The sequence below is a fragment of the Crocodylus porosus genome, unplaced genomic scaffold (assembly GCF_001723895.1).
Source record: "Crocodylus porosus isolate Cpor-Errol unplaced genomic scaffold, CroPor_comp1, whole genome shotgun sequence".
NCBI classification, from domain to species: domain Eukaryota; kingdom Metazoa; phylum Chordata; order Crocodylia; family Crocodylidae; genus Crocodylus; species Crocodylus porosus.
Window position 1 is genome coordinate 98,102,524 of NW_017728943.1, and position 24,390 is coordinate 98,126,913.

At 43.5% G+C, this 24,390-nt stretch overlaps 1 protein-coding gene across 1 annotated transcript in view; it reads left to right on the plus strand.

Moving 5' to 3' along the window:
* TARBP1 (TAR (HIV-1) RNA binding protein 1) overlaps window positions 1-24,390 on the plus strand; it is a 97,792-nt gene that overhangs the window by 51,158 nt on the left and 22,244 nt on the right. Inside the window, exons 20-24 of the mRNA XM_019548618.1 lie at window positions 5,309-5,508; window positions 5,919-5,990; window positions 8,255-8,375; window positions 11,243-11,353; window positions 13,419-13,568. Coding sequence (XP_019404163.1) covers window positions 5,309-5,508; window positions 5,919-5,990; window positions 8,255-8,375; window positions 11,243-11,353; window positions 13,419-13,568 — 654 coding nt within the window. The remainder of the gene's footprint in view (window positions 1-5,308; window positions 5,509-5,918; window positions 5,991-8,254; window positions 8,376-11,242; window positions 11,354-13,418; window positions 13,569-24,390) is intronic.

Here is a 24,390-nt window from a genome sequence, read left to right on the forward strand (position 1 = left end):
TTTTTTTTTTTTTGGTAAATGTTTGTAAAACTCTAGCTGATTGCATTAAGAGGGCAGGGCATGGGTGGTAACTTGAAGGACAATTCTGTTCAGAATGACAAACTTTCATAGGTGACAGCCTACTTTGTCAGATGCTATTACAAAGTAGGCTTTTTCCAATGAAAGTTAATGCCTTTCTGAATAAGTTAGTCTTTAAGGTGCTACCTTGCTCTACCTTCTGCCTGACTTCAGACTCAGACTGTTAACTATCTCTTTCTATTTTATTAGCCTGAGACATCTTTCTTTTTTAAAACATGGTTGTAATTTTTTCCTCTTAAAATTAAGTGATTTTTTTTTTCACTTGAAAAAGGTGCTGTTTTCAGAACATTGGGCCCAAAGGATCTTCAAAATAGCTGTACAGTGTAATTCCAACCCCCATCTGGAAGGGATAAGAGATGGTTGCTCTGTTTTTTTACTTCTGTTCAATGCTTTGTCACCTGAACCTTTCTATTGGGGGATTAGTGAGTGATTGAGGGAAGACTGCTGTGAATGACATGGAAAAGATGACTTCACAGAGGTTCACTTGAGAATCTTTGGGTGGCACTGATTTTAGTTATTACCAATGTGAGCTGGGTTCAGTATAATAACGGACAAGTAAGAGGATTTACATCTGATTATGGTTTGACTCATCCAGTTTTCCTTTTCATGGTAGGAAGGGTTCTGTATTTTTCATTTTGCAGGTCGTTATTAGGGGTGTGTGAAACAGGCCATATTCGATTCAGATTTGGCCCAAATCGAGGGACAGCGATTCGATTTGTTGATTCAGATCACTGTCCTGATTCGATTCAGCTGAATCCAAATCTGAAGATTCGACGCAGGTTCAGCCATAGACACAGCTTTGAGTGTTTTTTCTTCATACGTTGAGGTACCAAGCGTGGCTTATGAATGCTGAGGTGGTGAGATGGATAGAGTATCCCACAGAAGCACAGAGGGCCCTCCCACGTGCTTGGCTGTGGACCTCTCCCCATGGTCCCCCTGACTTAGCAATTGGCCACGGGCGGACCCCAGGTGCTGGTCCCAGACCCAGAAGGCACCAGTCGCTGAGTAGGGGGGAATCCTCTGTGTGCTCTGCAGCAGACCCAGAAGTGGACGGAAGTGCTTCTTGTCCACTTCTGGGTCTGCCGCTGAGCATGCTGGGAACCCCCCCTCCCTCCCAGTGCTTCCATGGGGATGCTCCATCTGTCCCACCATCTCAGCACTCATGAGCTGTCTGGTACCTTGAGGTATGTAGAAAAAACATTTAAAGCTGTGTCTACATCTGAATCATTGAATCTCTCCAAATTGATTCAGAGGTTTGGATTCAGAGATTTGGCTGCTGAATCGGGCCAAATCACCGCTGAATGGAATCAGTGACTGAAGAAGCTTTGCATAGCCCTAGTGGTTATCCTCTCTGTCTATCCGGTGTCTTCTGGATTAATGAAGACAAATACAGTGTTCCTTTTGTTCTGATTAGTGCACTTTTTTAAGTATTCCATATCTTGCATACAGACCAGACAATCTTGCATATCAGTCCAGGATTTCCAAATTTTATAATGACCAGTTTTATCTTGGAAAAGTGCATCAATGCAGATCTCTTTTAAAAAGAGTATGTACATATTAACGTACAAGAAATTATGAAACTTGATTAAAGCACATATAGCACCAGGTCCTGTTCCATCTATTAGTAATCGGTATGTTTTAAGGTATTTAAGTATGCTCCTAAACCATCTAGCTCAAGTCCCTGAACAACTGTTAATGCAAAAAGGTTCTGCTTTTATTACGTGGCCTTATGGCTAAATAAGGTGTGCTACAAAAGATGTGTTAAAGGTTTTGCAGGGCTGGGAACCAGGGAGGAAGAGGCTTGTGCTTAGACACCGAGAAGCCTAAGTGCCACTTAGATCACTAACGATTGGAATAAGATCTGTCTGTACTGCTCACCATTAATAAAGCCATCATTTACTGCTGCTTTAGAGACTCCTATTCCTTTGGGGCTCCAGATTACAAATGTTTCCATGATCTTGTAGGCAAAGACTCTTTCATCTTAAAGATGAGTGTAATATTGGAGCCAATTCTGCTATGTGCCTTCCTGTTTGGTTGCTTTTCATTTTGAAAGACAGGAAATTAATCTTTTCTGATTTTGATGAGGTAAGTATTTTCCTATCCTTCAGTCATCTAGTAACCATTGATAATTTTCACTAGGCTAATGGGACTTAAAGGTGATTTAGAATTAACTGAATGTTCCTATTTTCCTGTGTTTTAATACCAGATAATTTTTTATTGTTTGTATTGAATATAAAACTTAAGGGCATCACACCCCTGATATCACTATGCAAGTTATTGATGGTAAATTTATTATTTAATGACTGTTAGTCCAATCTGGTGTAAATTACAGTGTTTCCTCTTTCTTCTGTTTGTGTGTGTGTGTGTGTGAAAATTTGGGAAGGTTTTCTTGACGTGTTAATTAAAAATTGAATTTAAAATTCACCATGTGCCAAAAATTGACATGCAGTATGAAATCTGAGACTATTGGTGCTTTCTTAAGTAAGATTAGGAAGTTTTTGTTGTATTCCAGTACAACTGTGTGGTAGTTGGATAAATGTTGAGGTTTTTTTTTATTAAGCCTATGGTCATGTTTAGCTGACAGGGGATATGGTCAGTTTGTGATGCATAGAACAAATCTTTTACTTCACTGTCTTTCTACTGTTGGTAGAGAAGGAAAAGAGTCCTAGGTCTCCTTTAGATAATCTTAGATGCTTTGGTAATGAGTGTAACAGAAGATGGTATGTTTTTGTGGCATACTGAAGTATCCTTCTAAGAGGCCACAAAATGGCAAAGAAAACAAGTTCACTGTAAAATGGGAAATTTAGGTTCTTTAAAATTTTTTATCCTCTTATATAAATGCATAGATGTTGGACATAGTTTTAAAATACCTTATTTGCCCAAATCTAGGATGAATGTAGACTATCCCCCAATAATTAGATTCTGTACATGGAAATGAAGGATGCAGTACATCATTTTAATTATTTTCCATGTATACAATCTATTTTTGGATGGTTGGCTGTAATTCATCTCCTACCTCTGCAGGTGGGCAGGCAGCAGGGATGCAGGTAGCATGTGGAGGTCAAGCAACTTGTTCCCTGGCTGTGCCTGTCTCTCCCTCCCCCTCCCCCCCCCAAATGCAGTGTCAGGGCCACTCTTCCCCACTCCTGCTTCTCCACCTGTTCTTATCCTTGCTGCATGCAGGCAGGCTCCATCCCTGCTCTAGCCAGGGGCATGGAGCATGGCCCCAGTCCAGGCCCCATAACAGCTGGGCTGGCGTTGTGCTTAGTGCCCTAGGACGGAGCCTGCGAATGTGGGGCAAGGGTAAGGGGTACAGAGGCTGCATAAAGGTGGGACATGGTAGGGGGAAGAAGAGGCTGTAGGGGGGAGATGGTAGGGTTTAGATCTGATGTGGGGCTCAGGCAGTGGCTGTGGCTGCATCCTCAACCCTGGTTAGGGGCTGGAGTCTGAGCCATAGCAGATGCCTACCCCATCCCCAATCACTCTTATACCTGATTCTAAGGTGAAGGGTTTGCTCCCATGTTAAATGGGGAAAAATCCTAATATTAAAATTGAGTAAATAGGATAGTGTATTCTTAATTTTTACGGGCATTTATTTTCCTTCCTGTCAGTTTATTCTCCTAAAAATGCACTTCAATAAATGTTAAAATTTAAGTGTAGTAGCATATTAACGTAGTAGTATTTAGATAAGGTTATCAGTTGCAACATTTGTATAAGTCCTAGCTGAAAGAAGATGGATTATTGCCTCAGTCTATAAAAGTAAAATATCTCCACATACTAGAAATTGATATCTGATTTCTCTGTTTGGTCTCCTACTCTGCAGGCCTCCACACTTGGCAGTCACGTACTTGGTGTTGTCTGAACCTATGAGCTGTAGCCATTCTGGGTTCTCCCCCCCCCCCCGATATCATTTGTTTAAATATTTGTAGCTGTTGTCTTAGTGTTAAACACATCCATGTCAAGGTATAAAATTGAGCTATTGTTGAGAGTCTTGAGTCTTTGTGACATCTATCCCATTGTCTCCAGTGGGACATACAATGACCACAGGCATCAAGGAGGTAATGAAAGTCACATAACTAAAGGCATCTGGTCCGAGCTACTTTGTACACCTTCATAAGGAAATGAAATAAAAGTCCTAAGTAGGTGTCAATTTACATACATACGTACCTCCCTTCTGGGCAGTGCTCCTTGCCAGTGATTCCTGTACGGTATACATACAGTTTTTAGCTTAGGAAATGCAGCTAAAATGTGTAAAATGTCCACGTACTACAGTGCGTTCAGTGTGCTACAGTGCATTCATTTGGCCTTTTAACACTAGCCAAAAGTGGGCATGGGTGTTTTGAGCTAAAAATGGGTTGTTTTTCTAATAAAATGTAGAAAGGCTTCTATAGAGGTGCTCAAAGCACTTTGCTTATTTTTTATTTCCTCTGTTTTTTCCTTTTTCCCCCTTGTGTCCATATTGATGTTATTTGTTCAAGGTTTTAAACTTATTTTTTATGGGATGGGTTCCCACCCTATTGTCTCAGGAAGGAATTGGAAATCCTTTTTAAACTACTGAGCCAAATGATTGCTTTTTGCAAATCAGAGGACAATAATTTAGTTCCCTCCAACAACCATCTTCTTTGCATTTTGTAAAGAAAGTTTAATATGTTTGGATTTTTTTGTAAGTATGTTAGGAAATATTTCTAGAATGATTAAATTACATGAAAGATACTCCCCTTTAGAATATGATCCAAGAGTTAATTAAAAAGCCTTCTTTTGAGGTAGCTTAGTTCTTATTAGGCATTCACAGTTTTTGTCATTTACAAAAGACAAGTTCATATGTGAAAGTGACTGGCTGTATAATAGGAACAAAGAACTGTCTTTTTTTTTTTTTTAAATGGCCTTATTTCATAAATTATCTTGCCATCTCTAAATCTTATTATGGTTTGCTACGCCATTCTCAGAAGAAATGATAATTAGATATCATTGGCCACAACTAAGCTGCTTCCTTTTTAAATTCCTTTAATTTTTTTAAAAGGCTTATGCTTTTTAGGCCTGAAATTTCTTGCGTTTAAACTGAATCCAGACAGTTATGAATGTTTGTATACATGCCGAGCAGATCTTGGATGCAGGCGAGAAGCAAACCCAGCGTACTAGAATACTACTGCAGTACACTCAGAGAATGTACATATTTTATTAGGAATTTAAATTTTGATCTCTCTTTCTCTCTTTTTGATCCCTTTCTCAGATGATAAGCAGACTAATTGAAATGTCCACTACAAGGACAGGAGTCTTTAATATAGTACTTGGCTATTGCTGTCAGTCTTGGGTACTTTCTACTTCTGATGACACACACATTTCAGAGAATCCCTTCTTAAATGCTGGAGAATACAGTGAACTTCTTATGGAGGCTTGTATCTTTGGAACTGTATTCCGGCGAGATCAAAGGTATAAAAATACTAGCTTTGCATTATGGCTGTGATTTTGTGTTCTAGTATTTGTTACAAAATAGGTTGGGGTGGACAGTCCGTATACCACAGTACACATACCACAAGTGGCAGAGGCAACCTTCATGTGTGGTACTTGGTAGATTGGGGAGGGAACAGGCAGCACAGTGGCAGACAAGGCAGAAAGCTGAAAGCAGTGCATCGGATCAGGCTGGGAGCAAAAAAGAACAGTAGATTGAGCAGATAAAGGGGATTGCAGTGATACTTGAGAGTGCGTGACTAATTAATGACACATGCCAAAAAGGTTGGCCTCCATTGAAATAGGTAACGGATTTAGAATCTGGTTTTTTGTTTCCTAGTTTCCTAATTTTATATTCTCATTCTCTTTTGCATAATTTTTCATATGAAAAGACTTATTCAGGATGTACATGCCTTTGTAGAAAATCTTGGAGATAATTGTGCAGCAAATGTTGTCACAGAAAGGTAAGCATTAAAAAAAATAGGCTTTGTAATATGTAATATTATGTACTGCATCCTTCACTGATGTTGAGACTTGGAATTATATTGTTTTTCTTTTGAAGCCAAATTCTTATGAACACATTAATAAACTTCACATTTCATGCACATACTGCTGCTGGCAGCTCTTAGTAGTTGGGAAAAACTCATTTAACTCACCTTGTAAGGATAATTCTTTTCTACAAATTACTGAAGTTTCCGAAATTCCGTAAGTCATAATTCACATGCTAGTTATAGGAATTTTAGTTAACAAATGCAATATGACTGTTTGCATTCGCAGCCTTTCATTTGAAGACTTCATATTAAGAGTATTAATTGAAATTTTATAATATCCCTTTGACGTTAATAATATACCCATTTTAAATGACACAGATGATGTGTTTTTTTCATAAAGCTAAGCAGCAGAGGAAGTTAAAACTGACCTTTAATTCTGAATGTCAAGTTTCTAAGTCTTTTCTAGACCACACTTTTGGCTTATCACAATTTAAGTATGAATAATTTTTAATGACTAACTTTCTTGAGCCTTCTTATTGTAAAAATTTATGTGGAAGCATATCTTTTTATACAGGCGAGCAGTTGTCAATAAAACTACTCATGTTTATAAGCCTCTGCAGGAGTAGTCTTACGTTGCGTGGTCAAAAAACTTACAGTAGAGATCAGAGAATGGTGATATTTGAGTTGGTTGATGAGTTCATGAGTATGGAAAGCAGGGATAGAATAATGGCTGTCACAGAAGCCAAATTCAGTGGGCAGCTATAATTTTTAAAATGTATTGTTCTTGCTATAGAAAAATAGAAGTTTTAAGTAAGTAAGCTGTCAGATGCACACAACTGAAAGAAATCACATTGTATATGGTAACTTTTCAGTGTAATTGATTGACAAACCTTTGAACTCTGGTTCTGAGCATTTGTAGTTTACTGTATTTACTCGAATGTAAAACAAGGTGTCTGTGTCATGTGCCCCCCTGCTTACCCACCCCACTTCTTGCTCCAGGGTTTGGGTTGGAGCAACCATGCGCCACAGGCCAAAGTAGGGATGGAGCTGTAGGGGTAGGCACTTAAGGGGTCAGGTACTGGGGGCAGGTAGAAGGGGGGGAAAATGACAGGGAGGGGGACATGTACTTCAGGGGGCAGTGGATAAGGTGCACAAGCACATAGGGAAGATAGTTGACAGGGGGTGAGGTGCAGGGATTGAGCCACTTGACTCGCCTGTTGCCTGTTCCCATTGCCTGTGTGCTCTGCTGCAACAGTTGAGGACAGATTTAAGACAACCCTTCAATAGTTAAATTCTGTACATGGAAACTTAACACCACTGGGGGCTCATCTTAAATTTGAGTAAATATGGCAGTTTTACTACATAAAGCTTTAGGGCTGTACAAGTACTTGGTCTTTGGTGTCAGATGTACTTCCTTTTCTCTGTGGTACCCACCCACCATTGCTAGGGACTTACTTACACTTCCCTTGTTAATTCCAAGTTGGAAGACTGTCAGGATGTGTTTTTTCCAGTTCTATAATTGTAGATGTACTCCATCCTTGTAATTCATTGTGTAGTTAATTCACCACCAGATAAAAGAATTTTTGCAGCTTGGTTGCAGCACAAAGAGCTGATTTTCATGGGCACTTCCTGGTGGTGGCCCCTTCCCTTGCCACTGATTGGCAGAGAGGCCCCAGGGGGTGGGGGAACGAGAGGGTGGCTGCCATCTTGGCTTCATGTCACCCTGTCAGCCAGTGCCTTCTCCTCCCAGGTGGGCTATGTTTTATTTTTATTAAATATTTTTTAAGTTAATTTTGCAAATGATTGCCCTTTTTTTACAGTTTCTGCAAAAGTGCATTTTACATAGGTCCCTAACAATAGTAGGTGTTTCAGTTGTTGCATGGAAAACCTAGAAACCTGTGACTCTTCAAAATGTAGGTATTCACCTGCATATGTAAATAGCTATATCCTTTTAAAATAATACTGAGGTAGTATTATTGTGGTGGCCTATGGGCCAGGTGGGACTGAGGGATCCTTTGCGGGCCAGACAAAGCTCCTCTGTGGGCTGGATCTGGCCCATGGGCTATATCACTTAATCTTTACTTAACCTATACTTGGCTCAGATGGTGTAGTCAGAGATGATCCAACAGGGGACTGGGCTAGGTGACCTTATAAAATCCCTTTCAACTCTGCTTTTTCTATAGTGCTCATTTGTAAATAACTTTATTCTCCTTTTTTGTTATTAAACTGTTTTACAGTACGAACCGAGATGAGCATTATGTGCGAATTTGTGTCATCAAATTCCTGTGTTTGTTGGATGAATCTAATAACTCGCACAAGATATTTGTAGAAGACCTTGTCACCAAACTCCTTGATAAAGTAAATATTTATTTTTTTAAAATGCATTCTACTAATGATTAGTTGAAATATAAGATACTGACAATTAAAGTAATACTGTGAAATGGTTAAAACCTCCTTTTAAACCATACATAGCTTTTACTTCTATGTGTCTCTATACCTTTTTGCCTCTACAAAAACCCTTGTTTTTGTGGTTTGACTATATTTTGGCTATATTTTTGCCAAAAGGTGAGATCAGCGTTTATTCAGCGAGAACTGAAGCAGTCTGAATAGCCAGGTTCTGGCTTGTTACTCTGTTTGTGGTGGGCTATTTTGAGTTTATTGCACTCCAATCAGAAGCATCACTGGCTTGAGAATCTGTATTTTGGTTGCTTGTACTCTGGGAACAGCAAGGCAAAATCAGCACTTTTTAACATGTTATGTAGTACGTGTTATGTCTGGTAAGCTGTAGGTTGTGGGTAGGCATTTCCTTGAAGATTGGCTAATAGATTATAATAAAACAATAATATTCTGTTGGGGTTGGGATGGGTATAATCCTAATCTTCACCAGAACTGTTTTCTGCCTCAGCAAGGCACAAGGCTAATCAGGAGCTGATGTATTTGCCACCAGAACATCACCCATGTCTAGGAAGACCCTTTGGTGATGCTTTAAACTCCGATGAAAGTTCCTTTCTGGTAGTTACTTTTGGGGCTGAGCCTGTACCTTCCATGTACCACTGCACATGGTGAGAGATCCCGTTGGTGTAATTTGGTGTTTAATCTTTAAGATGCTCTAATTTCTGTTCAGGAACTGGAGTAGTGGACAGCTGGATTAAAGATGAAAGAATACAATGGTAGCTTAAAGCTACTTTGGGAACTTCACTCCTAAGCTAGGTTGAGCCATCCTTGGGGATTGTTATTTTGAACTATTGTTTATTTTCTTTTACAGCTTTACAGACCTGTTGTGTAAACTTAAATTCCAGATAGATGCACTCACTTGTCTGTCCATTCCATCTTGGTAGGGTGAGGGGGAAAATCCAATGTTCACTTCTTTTCTTCCGGCCCCAGTGTTTTACAGCTAAAAATTATCTGAATATTCATTAATATTTTGAATAGCTTTTTGTCCATGATCATCTCTGTTATTCCCATTTTTCTGCATTTGCATTTTACTGGCATAAAGGTCAAAGTTGGACATAAGTGTGTGTAGGAGTCGAGGGCTATGTCCCCAGCTTGTGGAATTGTGTATAGAATGTCACAGCTGAAGGTCTGAGTTCAGATTTTTAAATTGTTGCTTGGAGCACTTGTTTGGCCATAAAATATGAACTTTTTTACTTTGTAGCACAGGTCTGATGCTTCTACCATGGCAAATTTAGCTGTAGGATCCAGCTGTCTAGCTCTTAAAAACTACAGATTGTAATAGCAGATTGTTCATTATTTCATTGCTGAAAAGTTGAATGTCTCTGATTTTATTATTTTTATCTCAATTCCAAACAGTACCCACAGGTATAGAAACCTCAGTTGTTCATCAGAAACGCTTGAGTTGGATTCTCTTTGTTATACAAAAGGGCTTCATGCAGCACAGTTTTTGAAAGTCTCAGAACCCTGGAACTTGTTCGTTTTTCAGTGTGAAATGGCCCAGACTGGGTGATGATCTGGACATGATCTGAAACTGATTTATTTAAGAAGGCTTAGGGGAAGTAGCATTGAGAGGATGTGAGGGATGAGGTGGTTTCTTTGATTTATTGACAGGCTGAGTTAATGCTGCTGAGAATGGTGATCATAGTGTAATCGACAATTCTCCCTGTCTGTTGCCTGAAAGAGATGGAGATTAACAAGGCTACTGCAACAATAAGAAGTAACAGAGCTGGGTCTCGAAGTTCAGGCAGTAGAAGCTTATGCTTTTAGGTCCAGAGAGTTTCCAGGTTCAGTCTCATCTGTCAGTGGCTTGCTCAAAGAAATATGGCACAGTTCTGTTTTAAGCATTCAGGTAGCCAGACCTTCCCTATTACTGTGTGAAAAAAATAAGATGAGCTAAATAAAAAGTTAAGTTTGTGTTCCATTATAATAACTGAGCTACCAGAATACTATAAAAAATTAGTCAAGGAAATAGTCCTTGCAATAAAATATTTAATGATATAATGCAGAATATATATAGAAATACTTACCTGACCTAAAGCCACATAAACAAGCTGTGTACAACTTTTTCTGTCATGTTTCTCCTGTCATTTTTTGTTGATGAATCCCAGTTAATATCTGTTTTAACTAGTTTGCAACTGATTCAGATTCAAGAGATGAGTAATTGCAAACATGTTAATGCTGAACTCAGTTTTCAAACTCCTAAACCTAAAGTAGAGCATGGATTCTTACCTGTGCATCCCTGTAAGTAGGGGTTTCTGTCTAGGATTCTCTGTTTACATTTTTTGTGTGCTATAGGTCAGTGGTCTCCAAAGTGGGGTGCACATGGCGATCCATTGTGGTGCGGGAAGAAAATGTTAGAACTTCTATTTCTGTTTATATAAATATACATATATTGGGGGTGCGTGCTCAAAATTTTTTTACTGATAGGGTTGCACGATCAAAAAAAAGTTTGGAGACCACTGCTCTAGGTACTGCTCTTGGATCATCCTTGGAAACATTGTTTCAAAGTAAGATTGTCATCTTGACACACAAGATTTGTATGCTCTTACAAAGACAAAAATATGCTACTAGCTTGCTTAATGTTTTTACTGGCTCCCTTTATGTTGTGTGTTATTCAAACTACAATTCTGAAGAATCAAAAACTTAAGATAATACATTTTGCTTAATTCAAAATAATATTTTAGTAGACAATACTTATGTATATAGTGTTCCATTTTTTTTTTAATTTTACAGGTTTAAAACATTTCTTCTTATGTTGCATTTCTTCGCAGGATGAACTGATATCCAAAACTAGAACACGTTATTATGCAAACTCTTTACAGCACAGAGTTAAAAACCGGTTGTGGCAGACACTGTTGGTTCTTTTACCAAAGCTAGATCAGGTATTACCCTTATTATTTCTGATTTTTTGGTGTTAGGACTTTTAGAAGGTTTCTAACTATATATTAAATTAGAGTTATGTTTAGTAAATTAAATGCATTATTAAATTATTCCATCTGGTTTGATTATTTGCAAAGTCTTACGTGATGCAACCCTGACTCCTGCAACATGAAATTACATGTTAGCTGACTTTTATAGTAAGAAAATTCTGTTAGACCACCTGTGCTTTGAATGCTTATCTCTTTAAATTAAGGCTGGCTGTTACAATTATCTGCATGCACAGTAGTAATGTTGGAACTTGTACACGAGTTCCAGTTCTGTGGAGGGCTGTGCTTAGGCACAAGGAGGTGACTAGGCTTGAAGCTAAACAGAAACTAAGGAGAGGGAGGGGGAAGTAGGGGGGAAGGACTGCTCTCATATTGAACATGTAGCTGGCCAGTGACTGATACTTCCCCAAAGTCCCTTCCAATCCCATGCTGTGAGGGAGGGACGGAAAAACAGCATAAAAAGCATTGTTTGAACTGAGCTTTCTCTGTGCCTTGGGTCAGCTTACTGAGCCGTGTCTTCCAGCAGCTCAACACCTATGCGCCCATCTCCTTGAAACCCCTGCACCCATTTCCTTGAAACTTGGCAGGTTTCAAGGGGCTACCATGCCTGCTGCTTTTACCTCACTCCACCATAATACACACACGTGACACAAGTTTTGCTCGTCAGCACCTTGAGGTGCAGTTTCCCAGAAACCCCTCCGCCTATCTCCTTGAAACTTGGTAGGCTTTGTGGCCTCAGTAGGGGCTACCATCCCTGCTGTTTTCATTCGAATTAGGAAATGGCAAAAGTTGTAGGCATTTTTGTGATTTCCCATTATAGCCTATGGGTGAGACTTCAAAATGTGTCAAAATAGCAAAACAGCTTCGACAGAACAAAATGGAACGGTGCTTCGAAATAGCGAAATGAAACACTGTCCCTTCAAAATGGCAAAACACAAGTCGAAATGAAGCGGTGCTGTTTCTCGTAGCCCTAGTGACTAGGTTGGATCTATTTGCAGCCCTTGAATTATGAATACTCACGAATCTAAAAGTTTGGAGTGACTGGTGCTCTTAAACCCCATATTTCCAATAACTGCGTTAACTGCTGGTTTTCATTTAATAAAAATATTACATTTTTAGATGCTAAGATTGTTTAGGAATCGCTTTTTAAAACGGCAGCACTTGTTTGGATTTGTTTCTTTTTAATGGAATACCTGGCATAGCTTGAGTAAACTGTCATAATGATTAAAAATACAGTGGGCTGTTCTGTCTAAAATATAGCTCCAGAAGCCATCTTAAAGATCAGTGAAAACTGTTAGCATTGTACAGGTGCTATGTTCAGTCCTTAGAAGAGGAAGAATGATGACCCAAATGTACTGCAGTGCAATACAGTTTTAATAATAGAACACTCATGTATCACTACCCTATTACAGGTAATGCTCAATATTATATTAGCTATAAATAGTTATATAAAACGGTGATTGTTTGCAAATAAGATGCATTTTGTTGATTCAGTTTTATCTTTTAAATATAAACAGTACTTCCTTTCCTTTCCTTAAAATATTATCATATGGTTTTAAAAAACACACTTTCTACTGCGTTGAGGTTAACAGATTTGGCCGGTAAGACTGAAACAGCAATTCTGCAGCATACTTCTTTCTGAACTCCCATTGCATATTACATTGTCACACTTTGAACATACAATATATAGACATTGGATGCATCTAAGTTGGGAGTTGTCAACTGGATGTATGTATACCCCGGGGGTACTTGGACCAGTCCTAGGGGGTATGTGCGGGTGTGTGGTGACAGAGTGCCATTGCCTCCCAGGAGCATGGTGAGAGCAGTGGTGCACCTCTGCGGGGTGGGAAAGCTCACGCAGTGCCCAGCACTACTACATACCAGCCCAGTGAGCTTCCCTGCCCCGCTTAGGTAAAAATATCCTTGTAAAATTTGGTCTTCAAGGTTAGCAACATTCTGAAACTTCCTTTCAGTTTAAAAAAGAATACATTACTTTATTGTCTAATTTTCTTTTATTTAGAATTTTTTGACTGAGACTCTTGACAAGATTCTTCAAGCTGGATTTGAGAACAATCAAGCATCTGTAAAATACTTGATAGAATGGATTATCATCTTGATTCTACACACGTACCCCCAATTCCTTTCAAAATTCTGGGGTTGTTTTTGCTATGTAAGTAAGAATTTTCACATTGATGTATTAACTTAATTTGAATGACTAAATATAGGATGTTTTTCCAGATACGGTATAGTAGCTAATATGGTTTTTCTCATGCATCCAAAATTTCCATTTTAAGTCAGTGGATTTATTGAGCGCTTACAGAATACAAAATCAGTGAGTCTCAGGAACTGATTCTGCAACCCAGTCCAGGACTTTTATGATATGAAAGGGGCTAAAACTAAGTGAATTTTTTTTCAGCTTGAGAGTCTCCATGTGTAGCCTGGATCCCCATGCAGAGTAATTCTTGGTGTATTGATTTAGTATTGTTCCTTCTTGCATTCAACAGCATAGGGACTTTCAGGATATGAAAGGATGGCTCCATAACATTACTGCAAGCTTTGGAGTTTCTCTGACCAATGCTTATGGGCTAAGCTGCAAAGGGGTTGCAAATAGTTATCTTTGCTCCTGCCCCCTTCTCCAAACTTTCACCTTAGAATGCAAGATGGAATCTGGCTCCAGTGTACCTATTTTGTGCAATGAATAGACCCACTGACAAATTGCATCTTTTAATGTGCCAGTCTTCTTCAGCTGTTTATGCAATTTGGAAACAAATATTGTATTCCTCTAAGAATTGCATATGTCTGTCTTTGCAAATATTTTGCACTTTCTTTGCTAAAAATACTTCTATAATTTACAATCTTCACTGAAGGAAAATCCTCCATGAGGCTTTAATGCAGTGGTGCCCAACATTTTTCCTCCTCAGGCCAGATGGACAGTGCTCTGACCCTCCACAGGTCTGAACCTGGGGGGTCTGATTCAGTGCAGGGCAGGGGCTGTAGCCTGGCCTGGCCTAGCCCTGCCTGATCCACCTGTGTGTGGTAGGGGGAAGGGGGCTTGGCCTGGCCCTGAGCCAGCCCTGTGGGAGTGGGGAGGAAGGGGGTGTGGTGCAACTGAGCATGCTGTGTGTGGGGGGGGTGTGGCTTGGCCCTCATAAGGCTGCACTGGCCTCAGGAATTTGGTAGTAGGGGAGGCTGACAGTATTGATTACCACTGCTCCTCTGCCACCAATTTTCCTGACCTATGGGAAGACCTATGGGATCCCCATGGGCCAGATGCCATGGTTTCATGGGCCACAAGTTGAGCACCCCTGCTTTAGTGTGATTAACAGACAGAATACATAAATAAAACAAAAACTTGGTGTAGACAGGTGGGGGCTTTTCTCCTATGGTGGGAACCCTTATGGAACTCCAGGAGGATTTCCTTTACAGGAGAATGGTCTCCCTGCCTCTTCTGTCAATCAGCTGATGGACAGTATGGGAAGAAGGGCAAAATTCTCTCAGTGCTGGAAATATCCTAGGGCTCTAGGAGGTCTCCAGTCTGCATCTGCCTCCTGCTGTACACCTCTGGGTTAAACTGAAGGAGTGCATCACGTGGGAGCTCTCTTCCTGTGGCAGAAACCTTCCCAGGAGTCTAAGAGGGTTCCCCTCTCAGAAAAATGCCCCCCTGCCTACCACTACCAATCAGGTGATGGGAAAGATAGGGGACAGGCTCCCTGACAGCTCACACTTGGATGGGCTGTCAGGGAGTGAATGTTCTCCCTCCGTTCTTACCTCTATGATGCTCAAGTTGTATCAGAAAGAGACTAGCAAAGATCCTGGTTTTCTCTCTCAAAAAATAATACAAAGCTCTCTGATTAAAAGTCCAGAAATGTCTGATTAAACAACTCAAAGTCCATGTTTTTCCTAGATTAAAATGAAACACCACATCAGTTGAGCACAATGTCGTCTTGCTATATTTACAATTTTAAAGTAATTTGGAAGCCTACCAATGCATCAATTTATTATAATAAATCAATTTTGAATATGTATGTATTTTGGTGTTTGATTTTGGTTTTTTTATCATGGAAAATCAGAGTTCTCCCTGCTCCTTTTACTCACCAGGATGCTGGTCCAGCTGTGGCCTACCCAGCTGTTTTGTGGTGCTGAGGAGCCCTGATATACCAGTGCCCAGCCCATGTCGTTGCCCCTCATTCTCAGCCGTGCTGATTCCCTTCACACCCAACCTGTATCCCCTTAGTCCTCCCAATGCCCCTCACTCCTGATCCGTGGTCTGTCCATTCATTTCCCCCCTCCCCCCCAGCCCATTAGTGTGTAGGGAAGAGTATGTGGGGCAAGGGGTGGGGGTGTGGGCATAGGTGATGCCATAGGTGACACGTTGGGAGGGCATAGGGGGACACGTGTCTCCTCAGTATTCTGCCCCCATAACAGAGCATGGGCCTGCAGTCTGGCTGGACTAGCACCAGGTAGGAGCCACCTTCATGGCCCAACAGGTGGGATCCGGTACAGGAAGGAGTGCCACGCCAGCATGGTTGTCAAGATGTGGTACTTCCTGCCTGTTTGGCAGGAGTGGGGAGGCACAGCTGTGCACTGGCAGGAGCCTCATGGCCACCAAAGCAACACCAAGCTTCCCTGTTCCGCTCTGTCCTTCCACACTGGGTCCTGCCCACTGGGCTGTGGAGGCATCTCCTGCCCATGCCAATACAGCCAGGCTGCAGTCCCTGTGCCCTGCTGTGGGTGCAGAAATCTAGGGGGGCACATGCCCTCCCAAGCTCCCACACGTGTTTCCTATGTCCTCCTGCCTTCCCATGTGTCACCTAATCCTCCTTCCCCATGTACACTTACCTGCAGCGAACTGTTCTCCACCACACTGTCTGGCTGCATTGCTAGCCACATGTACATGTACCCGTGCCTCTGATCACCCTCCTCCCACTCCTCAGTCCCAAGCCACCTCTTGTATGCTGAAACTCTGCCAGCCTTCAAGGGGAAATCTGTGTTTTCCCAGGTTTTTCTCCTTTCTTAGTTTGCGAGCTATAGTTTTGTTTCTGTGCTCACACAAGTTGCTCAAGAGGCCCACCTAAATTGTTCCTAAGGAAAAGATCTATAAGGATCTACCTTGACATGGAGAAACCCCTTGGCAGCAGCCCCTTCCTGCTGCAAAGATGCTTCATTTAGTACCCTGGCTAGTAGATTCCCCTTGCAGAGATGAGAAACCTGCTTGCTCTCAGATACGTCATATTGGTAGCAATCACATTGAATCATCTGGCCTTAACTATATTGATGAAGGAACTGTGGATCATTTAGGTTCACTTTTATGTCCATTCTGTAAGATGCATAAAGGTGTAATGGCCACTTGTGTCCCCAGCTGGTTAAAGATACTGGGCTTGTGCATGAAAAATGCTCATGTATCTGTAGTGGGATTTGTGTGGGCAAAGGCACCTTGAAGGACTCAAGTTACTGTAAACTAAGTCATTTGGAAACTTTCAGAAGACTGGAAGAGGGTTAATGCTATCCCACATTGAAAAAGGGGCAGATGGGAAGATCTGGTCAGTTATTCTGATATCACTTCCAGACAGAAAAATGGAAAACCTGATACTCAGTTCAACTGATAAAGAACTAGAACTGCAGTCAGCAAGGTTTTGAAGTGTTGGGCTGTATTAACCGTGGCTCAGGTCTGAGGAGAGCTTACCTGGCTGCTGCTGCCACTACTGATTCTTCTGGTGTGAGCTGGATCCAGTTGTTCTTCAGGCTGTATGTTGTCAGCCCCAACATGAACTAGAACAGGGTGGGAAGCATTTTTGGTCTGTGCTGAAAAAACTGTGATGTATACCTTATAAGGTGCTGGAGGGCCAGCATGCCAGAAAAACAAAACTGATGTGGGGGGTACCATAGCAGGATGCGCTGCATATTAAGATAGTTAATCATAAATGTTGCTGCATTTTTCACAGTAAATACCAGGTTTTCTAAATATTCTAAACCTGGTGATAAATAAAATTTCACGTACTACCTTTGTTTTATATGTTTTAAGCATGTTGTGTTGAGAGAGAGAAAGGAGAGTGGGAGAGTGAGAGAGAAAGAGGTGGAAGAAAAAGAAGAAATAGAAAAAAAGAAGAGACAAAAAAGCACTAACCACCTGGTTGGGACCAGGGAAGGCTCAGCTGCATGGGGTGGGTAGTGGTGGCCAGGGCGTTGCTGGAGGGCGAGGGGGGGCTAAGGCAAATTTTGGGGTGACTATAGTCCCCCAAGTCCCCACCTAGCGCTGCTCCTGTGCACTGGGCTCCAGAGCCTGGTGCACAAGGTGGTGTGTGGGGGGGTGGCTATAACCACCCCAAAACTTGCCCCCCCCCACCCCCTGTAGCCACCTCCAGCACTGCCTGGGCTGTGGCCACATGCCCCACTGAGCTGAGTCTACCCTTCCCAGTGCCACCTGCGCTCCTGCTGCCTGCCCCACACAGCTGAGCCCACCCTACTCCTTCTCACAGCACGGTACCCCGTCAGCCCTGCCATTCCACCAGAAGAGGCTGGTGCCACCCCTGCAGCTGGCCCAGGCTCTGGGTAGTTGCTGCCAGCTATGGAGCTTGGGCGGCTTGCAGCCTTCCAGGTGTGTGCTGGGAGCAGCCCGGGCTCTGTGGCTAGCAGCGGATGGCCAGAGCCCAGGCTGGTGGCGGTGTGCTGAGCAAATTGGCCTCTCATGATCTAAAAAAAATGGCACTATATAACATCCATGATGCACGCAGTGGATTTAAGAACTAGCAAACTGACAGACCTAAAAAATACTTGATAGTGGGGAGTAATGGGTGTAGGGAAGAGTTATGAGTGTTTGTAGTGGATTTCTTTAGGCACTGCTACAGGACCCCAACACTTGAACATTTTCATCATAAACTTGGAAGTAAGCATAAAATGATTACTGATACAATTTTTAGGTGAGACAAAGATTGGCAGACTGATTCATGATGATAACGACAAGGTAGTCACGCAGGGGGATCTGGATTGCTTGTCAAAGACCATTCACACCAGATGCATAATTATACATCTAGGAACATACCTACAGAATGGATACTCTGGAAAGGAATTTCAGATGGACAAGCATCTGAACATGGACTGCAAGTGCAGTGCTGTGACTAAAATGATTAATAGTCTTTGGATTCATAAACTCGGGAGTAGGAGTAGGAAAATGACTTTTCTTCTCAATACAACACGGGTGAAAGTGATACTGGGATACCAAGTTTAATTTAGTTATTACTTTAAATAAGGATATTGCAAGTTAGGAGAGGGCATAGAAAATGGCCACAAAAATGTGAATGAGCAGAAGAAACATTTTTTGCTAAGGCAAAAAGAAAATTGAGTGCTGATTTGAATACAGTATATAAATACCTTATTTACTCAATTATATGATGAGGTCTTTCCCATCCCAATCACCATGGGGGGAGAAATGTCCTTCATTTTACTTTCTCATTCAAGGAAAACTACATTAAATACATTGCTTATCTTTGAACTGCTGCTAAAGCCATAGGTGATCGGTAATGGAAACCAGCTATGAAGTTGACTAAATGCAGCCAACATTGAGCATGACTAAAGTATATATGGGGCAAACATGCTTTTTTTGTTGTTGTTGTTTCACGGGCTAAATCATTTCCAAATTCACTTGCGCAGATCTCAAGAGTCAAGTTCCAAAATTCAACGAAGCAGGGAGCTGAATTGTTTAAGTCTGTGGGGCTCTACCACTGGACAAGTATCCTCCCTCCCAGCCCCATTGGTTGGGGACTTCAGATACTCCCCAAAGTCATGACAAGCATCTTTCCTGCAAGCCGCAGGCCTGAGGATCTTGGGATTCAGATGCCCCCTAATCTTGTTTGCTTCTAGCTGAAGGCTGAAGAGCAAGCCAGGGAGAAAGCAAGAAAGCAGTCCACATTACCATAAAATTGTGCAGTTGAGTTTCCCACATTTGGAGCAACTTGCAGGAGTTAGCCTGCCCCAAGTGCAAGGGATAGGCCTCACGCTCAGAAAACTACCTAGATGGTGATCATGGAGTCTCCCCTGCCAGGTTGATCCCAGACAAAAAGCTAACATGCTGATGGGAACCCTTTTTTTGTGTGGCCCTTAAAAAACAAGCAAATGGGCAGTTGTTCTTCTAGGAGGGAACGAGCACTGAGCTTGGAGGTACTGCAATATCAGGCTGGCACTTGGAGAGGCCAGAGCAAGCTCCAACATCCTCCCCTGGTGCCAGAAATGCTGGTGGGAATCTCCCACAAGGATAAGTTAGTGCAACCCATCTGAATAACATGTATGGTAGTACTCATTAAGTGCAGTCCCCCTCACTGCCAACTGGTTTTGTTTTGTTTTTTTCATGGTAGACTACATTACATGCATTTCAACTTCCTCTTCATTCCAACAACTGAACTGCACCTTTCTTTACCATTTTCAATTATTCCTTTTGCTTTGCCAGCCTTAAATGCCTGGCAAACATCATCAAATGGGGCCCCAGTTTACCCAGAATCCCTCTGTTGGTCTGTCACTCAGTTGTTGCATATAATTAACGTGGCCCCACCCCAATGAGGTGAAGCCAGACCAGGTTGCCGTGTGCCTCATCTGCATGTAAATTTTTGCAGGATTCCAGGACTCTTGATGAACACCCAGTTCCAGTCATGCTTGGGAGGCTAATTAGCAGATGGCTCCTTTGTGGGGAGTATTTGGAGTACACATGTATTCTGAGCAGTGCTAAGCTGTAGGGTTGCCATGAATTGAATTGAGTTCATAGATTCATGGATGTTTGGGTTGGAAGGGCCCTCATCAAGATCATGGAGTCTGACCTCCTGTCCTGGGCAGGAAAGAGCACTGGGGTCAGATGACCCCAGCCAGGTACCTGTCTAGCCTCCTTTTAAAGAGCCCCAATGTAGGGGAGAGCTCCACTTCCCTTGGAAGCCCGTTCCAGATTTTGGCAACCCTTACTGTGAAGAAGTTCTTTCTGATGTCCAACCTAAATCTGCTCTCCGTCAGTTGGTGGCCATTGTTCCTAGTGACTCCAAAGGGTGCCCTGGTAAATGGAACATCCCCCATTCCTTGCTCCCCCCCCCCCTTGATGAATTTGCAGGCAGCCACAAGATCCCCATAGTACTTACTATGTTGGAGCCCAGTCCAGTGAGCCATATGATAAATCATGAGCCTTCTGGCTTTGGACTAATATCATGCAGCGCTTTGTACTCCATATAAGTAGATGTCAAAGTGCAGCTTTTTCTTTGAGCTGAGTGCATAAGCCAGATCTAGAAACTGACAGGTGGGGCAGACTCCAAAACAGTCTGCTTTGTGAAGCATTTCCTAGCGGGGTAACTGCCAGTATGCTGGTGTGTACATGCTGCCAAACATGCTGCCATGGTTCTACAGTGTATTTGAACAGTTACAGAGCAGATATGAGTGACAGAAAGAAGACCTGACACCCCTGAAATATCACCATAAGATGCAGGGGGTGGCAAAGGCAAGGGACAGATTGTTTCCTGTGGACTTACTCCCTGGTGACATCTGCAAGGCTGCATGGGAGAAAGTCTTTAACAAGGACCTGCAGAAAGAACCAAGAGGTTTGAACTGGCAGGTAACCTGCTGAGCACTCTGCATGTGGGTGTAGAGAGGAAGGAGGATTGATTACCTCCTTTTGAACTGTCTGTACACCAGAGAGGTGTGGAGGAGTGTAATCATACTCATGATGGTGGCAGGGATCAAGATCCTGAGCAAGGAGATGGTGCTGTTCAGACACCTAACAAAGTAGCCAGGGTCCTCAACAGCCTGCTTTGGCCAGTTCATTTGCTGCTTCTGTGGAAGACCAGAAACCTGCTCATGAACAGGTACACAAACCTCCCAGTTGAGGACTTCATCAGAATGGGAGCGAGGGATCTGTAGGTGTAATATGTGAAGACGAGAAAAGACAGTGGAGACAGTGGTGGAGGAAGCATGGAATAGGAGAGACTGGCATAGCATGTTCAGTAACAAGACCTCCAAAGAAGATGATGATAATGACAACGGGGATGACAATGATAGTAACAAAGCAGGGGTGAGTGAAGAGGAAGATGACAGTGATGAAGACGATATAGATTAAAGATTGGGCAAAGAAATGGAGGGGTTATGGGGGTTGGGGAAAGGAGGGGGAGGAGGACACAGAAAGTGGAGGTGGTTTTGTACGTTTGTGACAGTTAAAAAAGATAGCATTGGGCATGCAGATATGCAGATGCACACTTGTGGTTATTATAACAGGGATAAATGATGGTTGATATGTGTTTTATGGACTGTCAAGTGAACCAGATCAGTCACAAGACAGAACTGTAATGTTATAGGTGTGTGTGTATAGAAACATAAATATATATTTTTTGCAAAAAAAAAAAAAAGTTTGTACTCTCTAAGATGCTTTTAAGTGCTACTTAAGTTCGCGCAGGAGGGTGCGTGGGAAGACCCGAGGCCCTGCCTGTGAGCCCCCTAGGGTAGATAGACTCAAGCCCAGCTTGCCTGCCAGCGGCATGGCTGCAGATGGGCACGCACCGCACTCCGAGGGTCCCCTCAGGCTCTGTGGCCCCCCCACACCGGCACCTCAGAGACAACCAGATGGAGCCCATGGTTCCAGGCTCCATGCAGATGGAGCCCCTGGCTCTCGGCTGCTTGAGCTGCCTGTCCCTTTTTCAGGCTCTGGGGCCTGGGAGCATGACCACCTCCCCTTGTGGCATCTGCTCCCTACTGGGGTCTCTGGCGCGCCAGCTGGAAGAGCTCCAGGCCACAGTCTAGAGACTGCGTGCCATCAGGGACTGCAAGCAGGAGATAGGCTCTTACTGCCAGGCCCTTGTCCCCCAGGAGCCGGAGGGTAGACCACGGTCTCCCTCCAGGACAACGCAGGACTCCGGGACCTCCCATTCTGTCCAGTCAGGGGCATGGACCAAGGTGGTCAAGGGCCCTAAGGCCCGCCACACCAAGACCCCTGCCCCGCCAGAGCTTAGCAACAGGTATGCACCTCTTGCTGCTCCAACAGAGCCTGCTAAGTTGCCAGCTCCCGCAAGCAACACAGGCTCAACTGCAGCTACTGCCCCCGCTGTCCCCAAGACAAAACATAAAGCGTTTGCTGTGGGAGACTCCATCCTGAGGGGATTAAGGGGATAATCTGCTGCCCCGACCCCTTAGCCCGGGAAGTCTGCTGCTTCCCAGGGGCCCGCATCCAAGGTGGAGAGGATCCCTAAGTTCCTCCAGCCCACAGACCACTATCCCATGCTTCTTATTCATGTGGGTACCAATGACACGGCTCGGAGCGCTCCCAGCCAGGTCGTGAGGTGCTACAGGGATCTGGGAGCGGGGCTAAAGGGTCTGGGGGCACAGGTGGTGTTCTCTTTGATCCTCCCAGTCTTGGGGTATGGGCTGAGGAGGGAGAGGAGGATCCACGTAGTCAACCAAAGACTGCGGTGCTGGTGTCATCGGGAAGGCTTTGGCTTCCATGACCACAGCCCACTCTTTGGTGAGAGAGGCAGCGAGCTACTGGGAAGAGATGGCCTCCACCTCTCTCCCCTGGGGAGGAGGCTCTTCTCAGCCAGGCTGGCTGACCTGCTCCACCGGGCTTTAAACTAAGCCTGCTGGGGCACGGGGGGGACTACCACAACTGCTGGCCCACTGAGCAGCCCTTGCAAAGCCAGCGGGCCAAGGCACTTAAGGGAGCCCACCTCTGCCCCAGCCCTGGTACAATCTGTGGGCAAGGTAAGAGCCCTAAGGGGACACTTGCTTGCCTATACACAAATGCCAGGAGCTGGGGGAATAAGCAGGAGGAGCTCATCCTCCTGTTCAATGCAAATAATTATGATGTCATAGGGATAACAGAGACCTGGTGGGACTCCACCCATGACGACCACGGGTATAGATGGCTATACCCTGTATAGGAGGGATTGTGTAGATAAAAGGGGCGGGGGTGTAGCTGTCTATGTTAAGGAAAGCTATGCGTCCTTGCACGCTGATGTTGGTGACCAGGGTGGATGACTGGAGACCCTCTGAGTTAAAATCCATGGGGAACATGGCACAGGGGACACAACGGTGGGAGTTCACTACAGACCTCCCACCCAAAGTCCTGAGCTTGACAAGGAGTTTGCCCAGGAACTGGCTGAGGCCATGTGCTCCAGGACCATGGTGGTCATGGGTGACTTCAATTACCTGGATGGACATCTTGTGGCAGGATCACTCAGCAAAATCCGAGTGGTCACAAAGCTTCCTCTTGTGCGTGGATGACCTCTACCTGACTCAAGAAGTCTATGGGCCAACAAGAGGCAAAGCGCTGCTTGACCTGGTACTGGCTACTGGGGATGATGTAATTGGTGACCTAGTGATGGTGGGAAGTTGGCAACCACAAGCTGATCACCTTTACCATCTGCTGTAAAGGTGGCAAGTCAGTCAGCAACACGGAAGTCCTTGACTTCAGGAAAGCTGACTTTGACAAGCTCAGGAGGCTTGTCAGTCAGGCCCTAAAGAGCCATGACACCAGGGAGAAGGGAGTTCAAGAAGAGTGGTTGCTCCTCAAGGGAACTATCCTCAATGCACAAGCTAAGTCTATTCCATCTCAGAGGAAAGGCAGCAAGAGGGTACGGCAGCTCTCCTGGCTCTCCAGGGATTTAGCAGACCTGCTAAGGCTAAAAAGAAAGGCCTACAAAAGATGGAGGACGGGATTCACCTCCAAGGAGGATTATTCTACACTGGTCAGGTCCTGCAGGGAGCAAACCAGGAAAGCCAAGGCTGCAACTGAACTCCAACTAGCTTCGAGCATCAAGGACAAAAATCCTTTTTCAGATAAGTGAGGAGCTGGAGGAAAAGGGCGACATTGGACCCCCGCTGAACCAGATGGGGCAACTGACAACCGATGCCCAGGAAAAAGCCAACCTATTCAATGGGTACTTTGCGTCTGTCTTTCATCAGTCCCATGGGACACCCATGCCCACCACAAGACAGGCCAGTCCAGGTGAGGGAGATCCTCTGCCCGCCATCAATGCTGA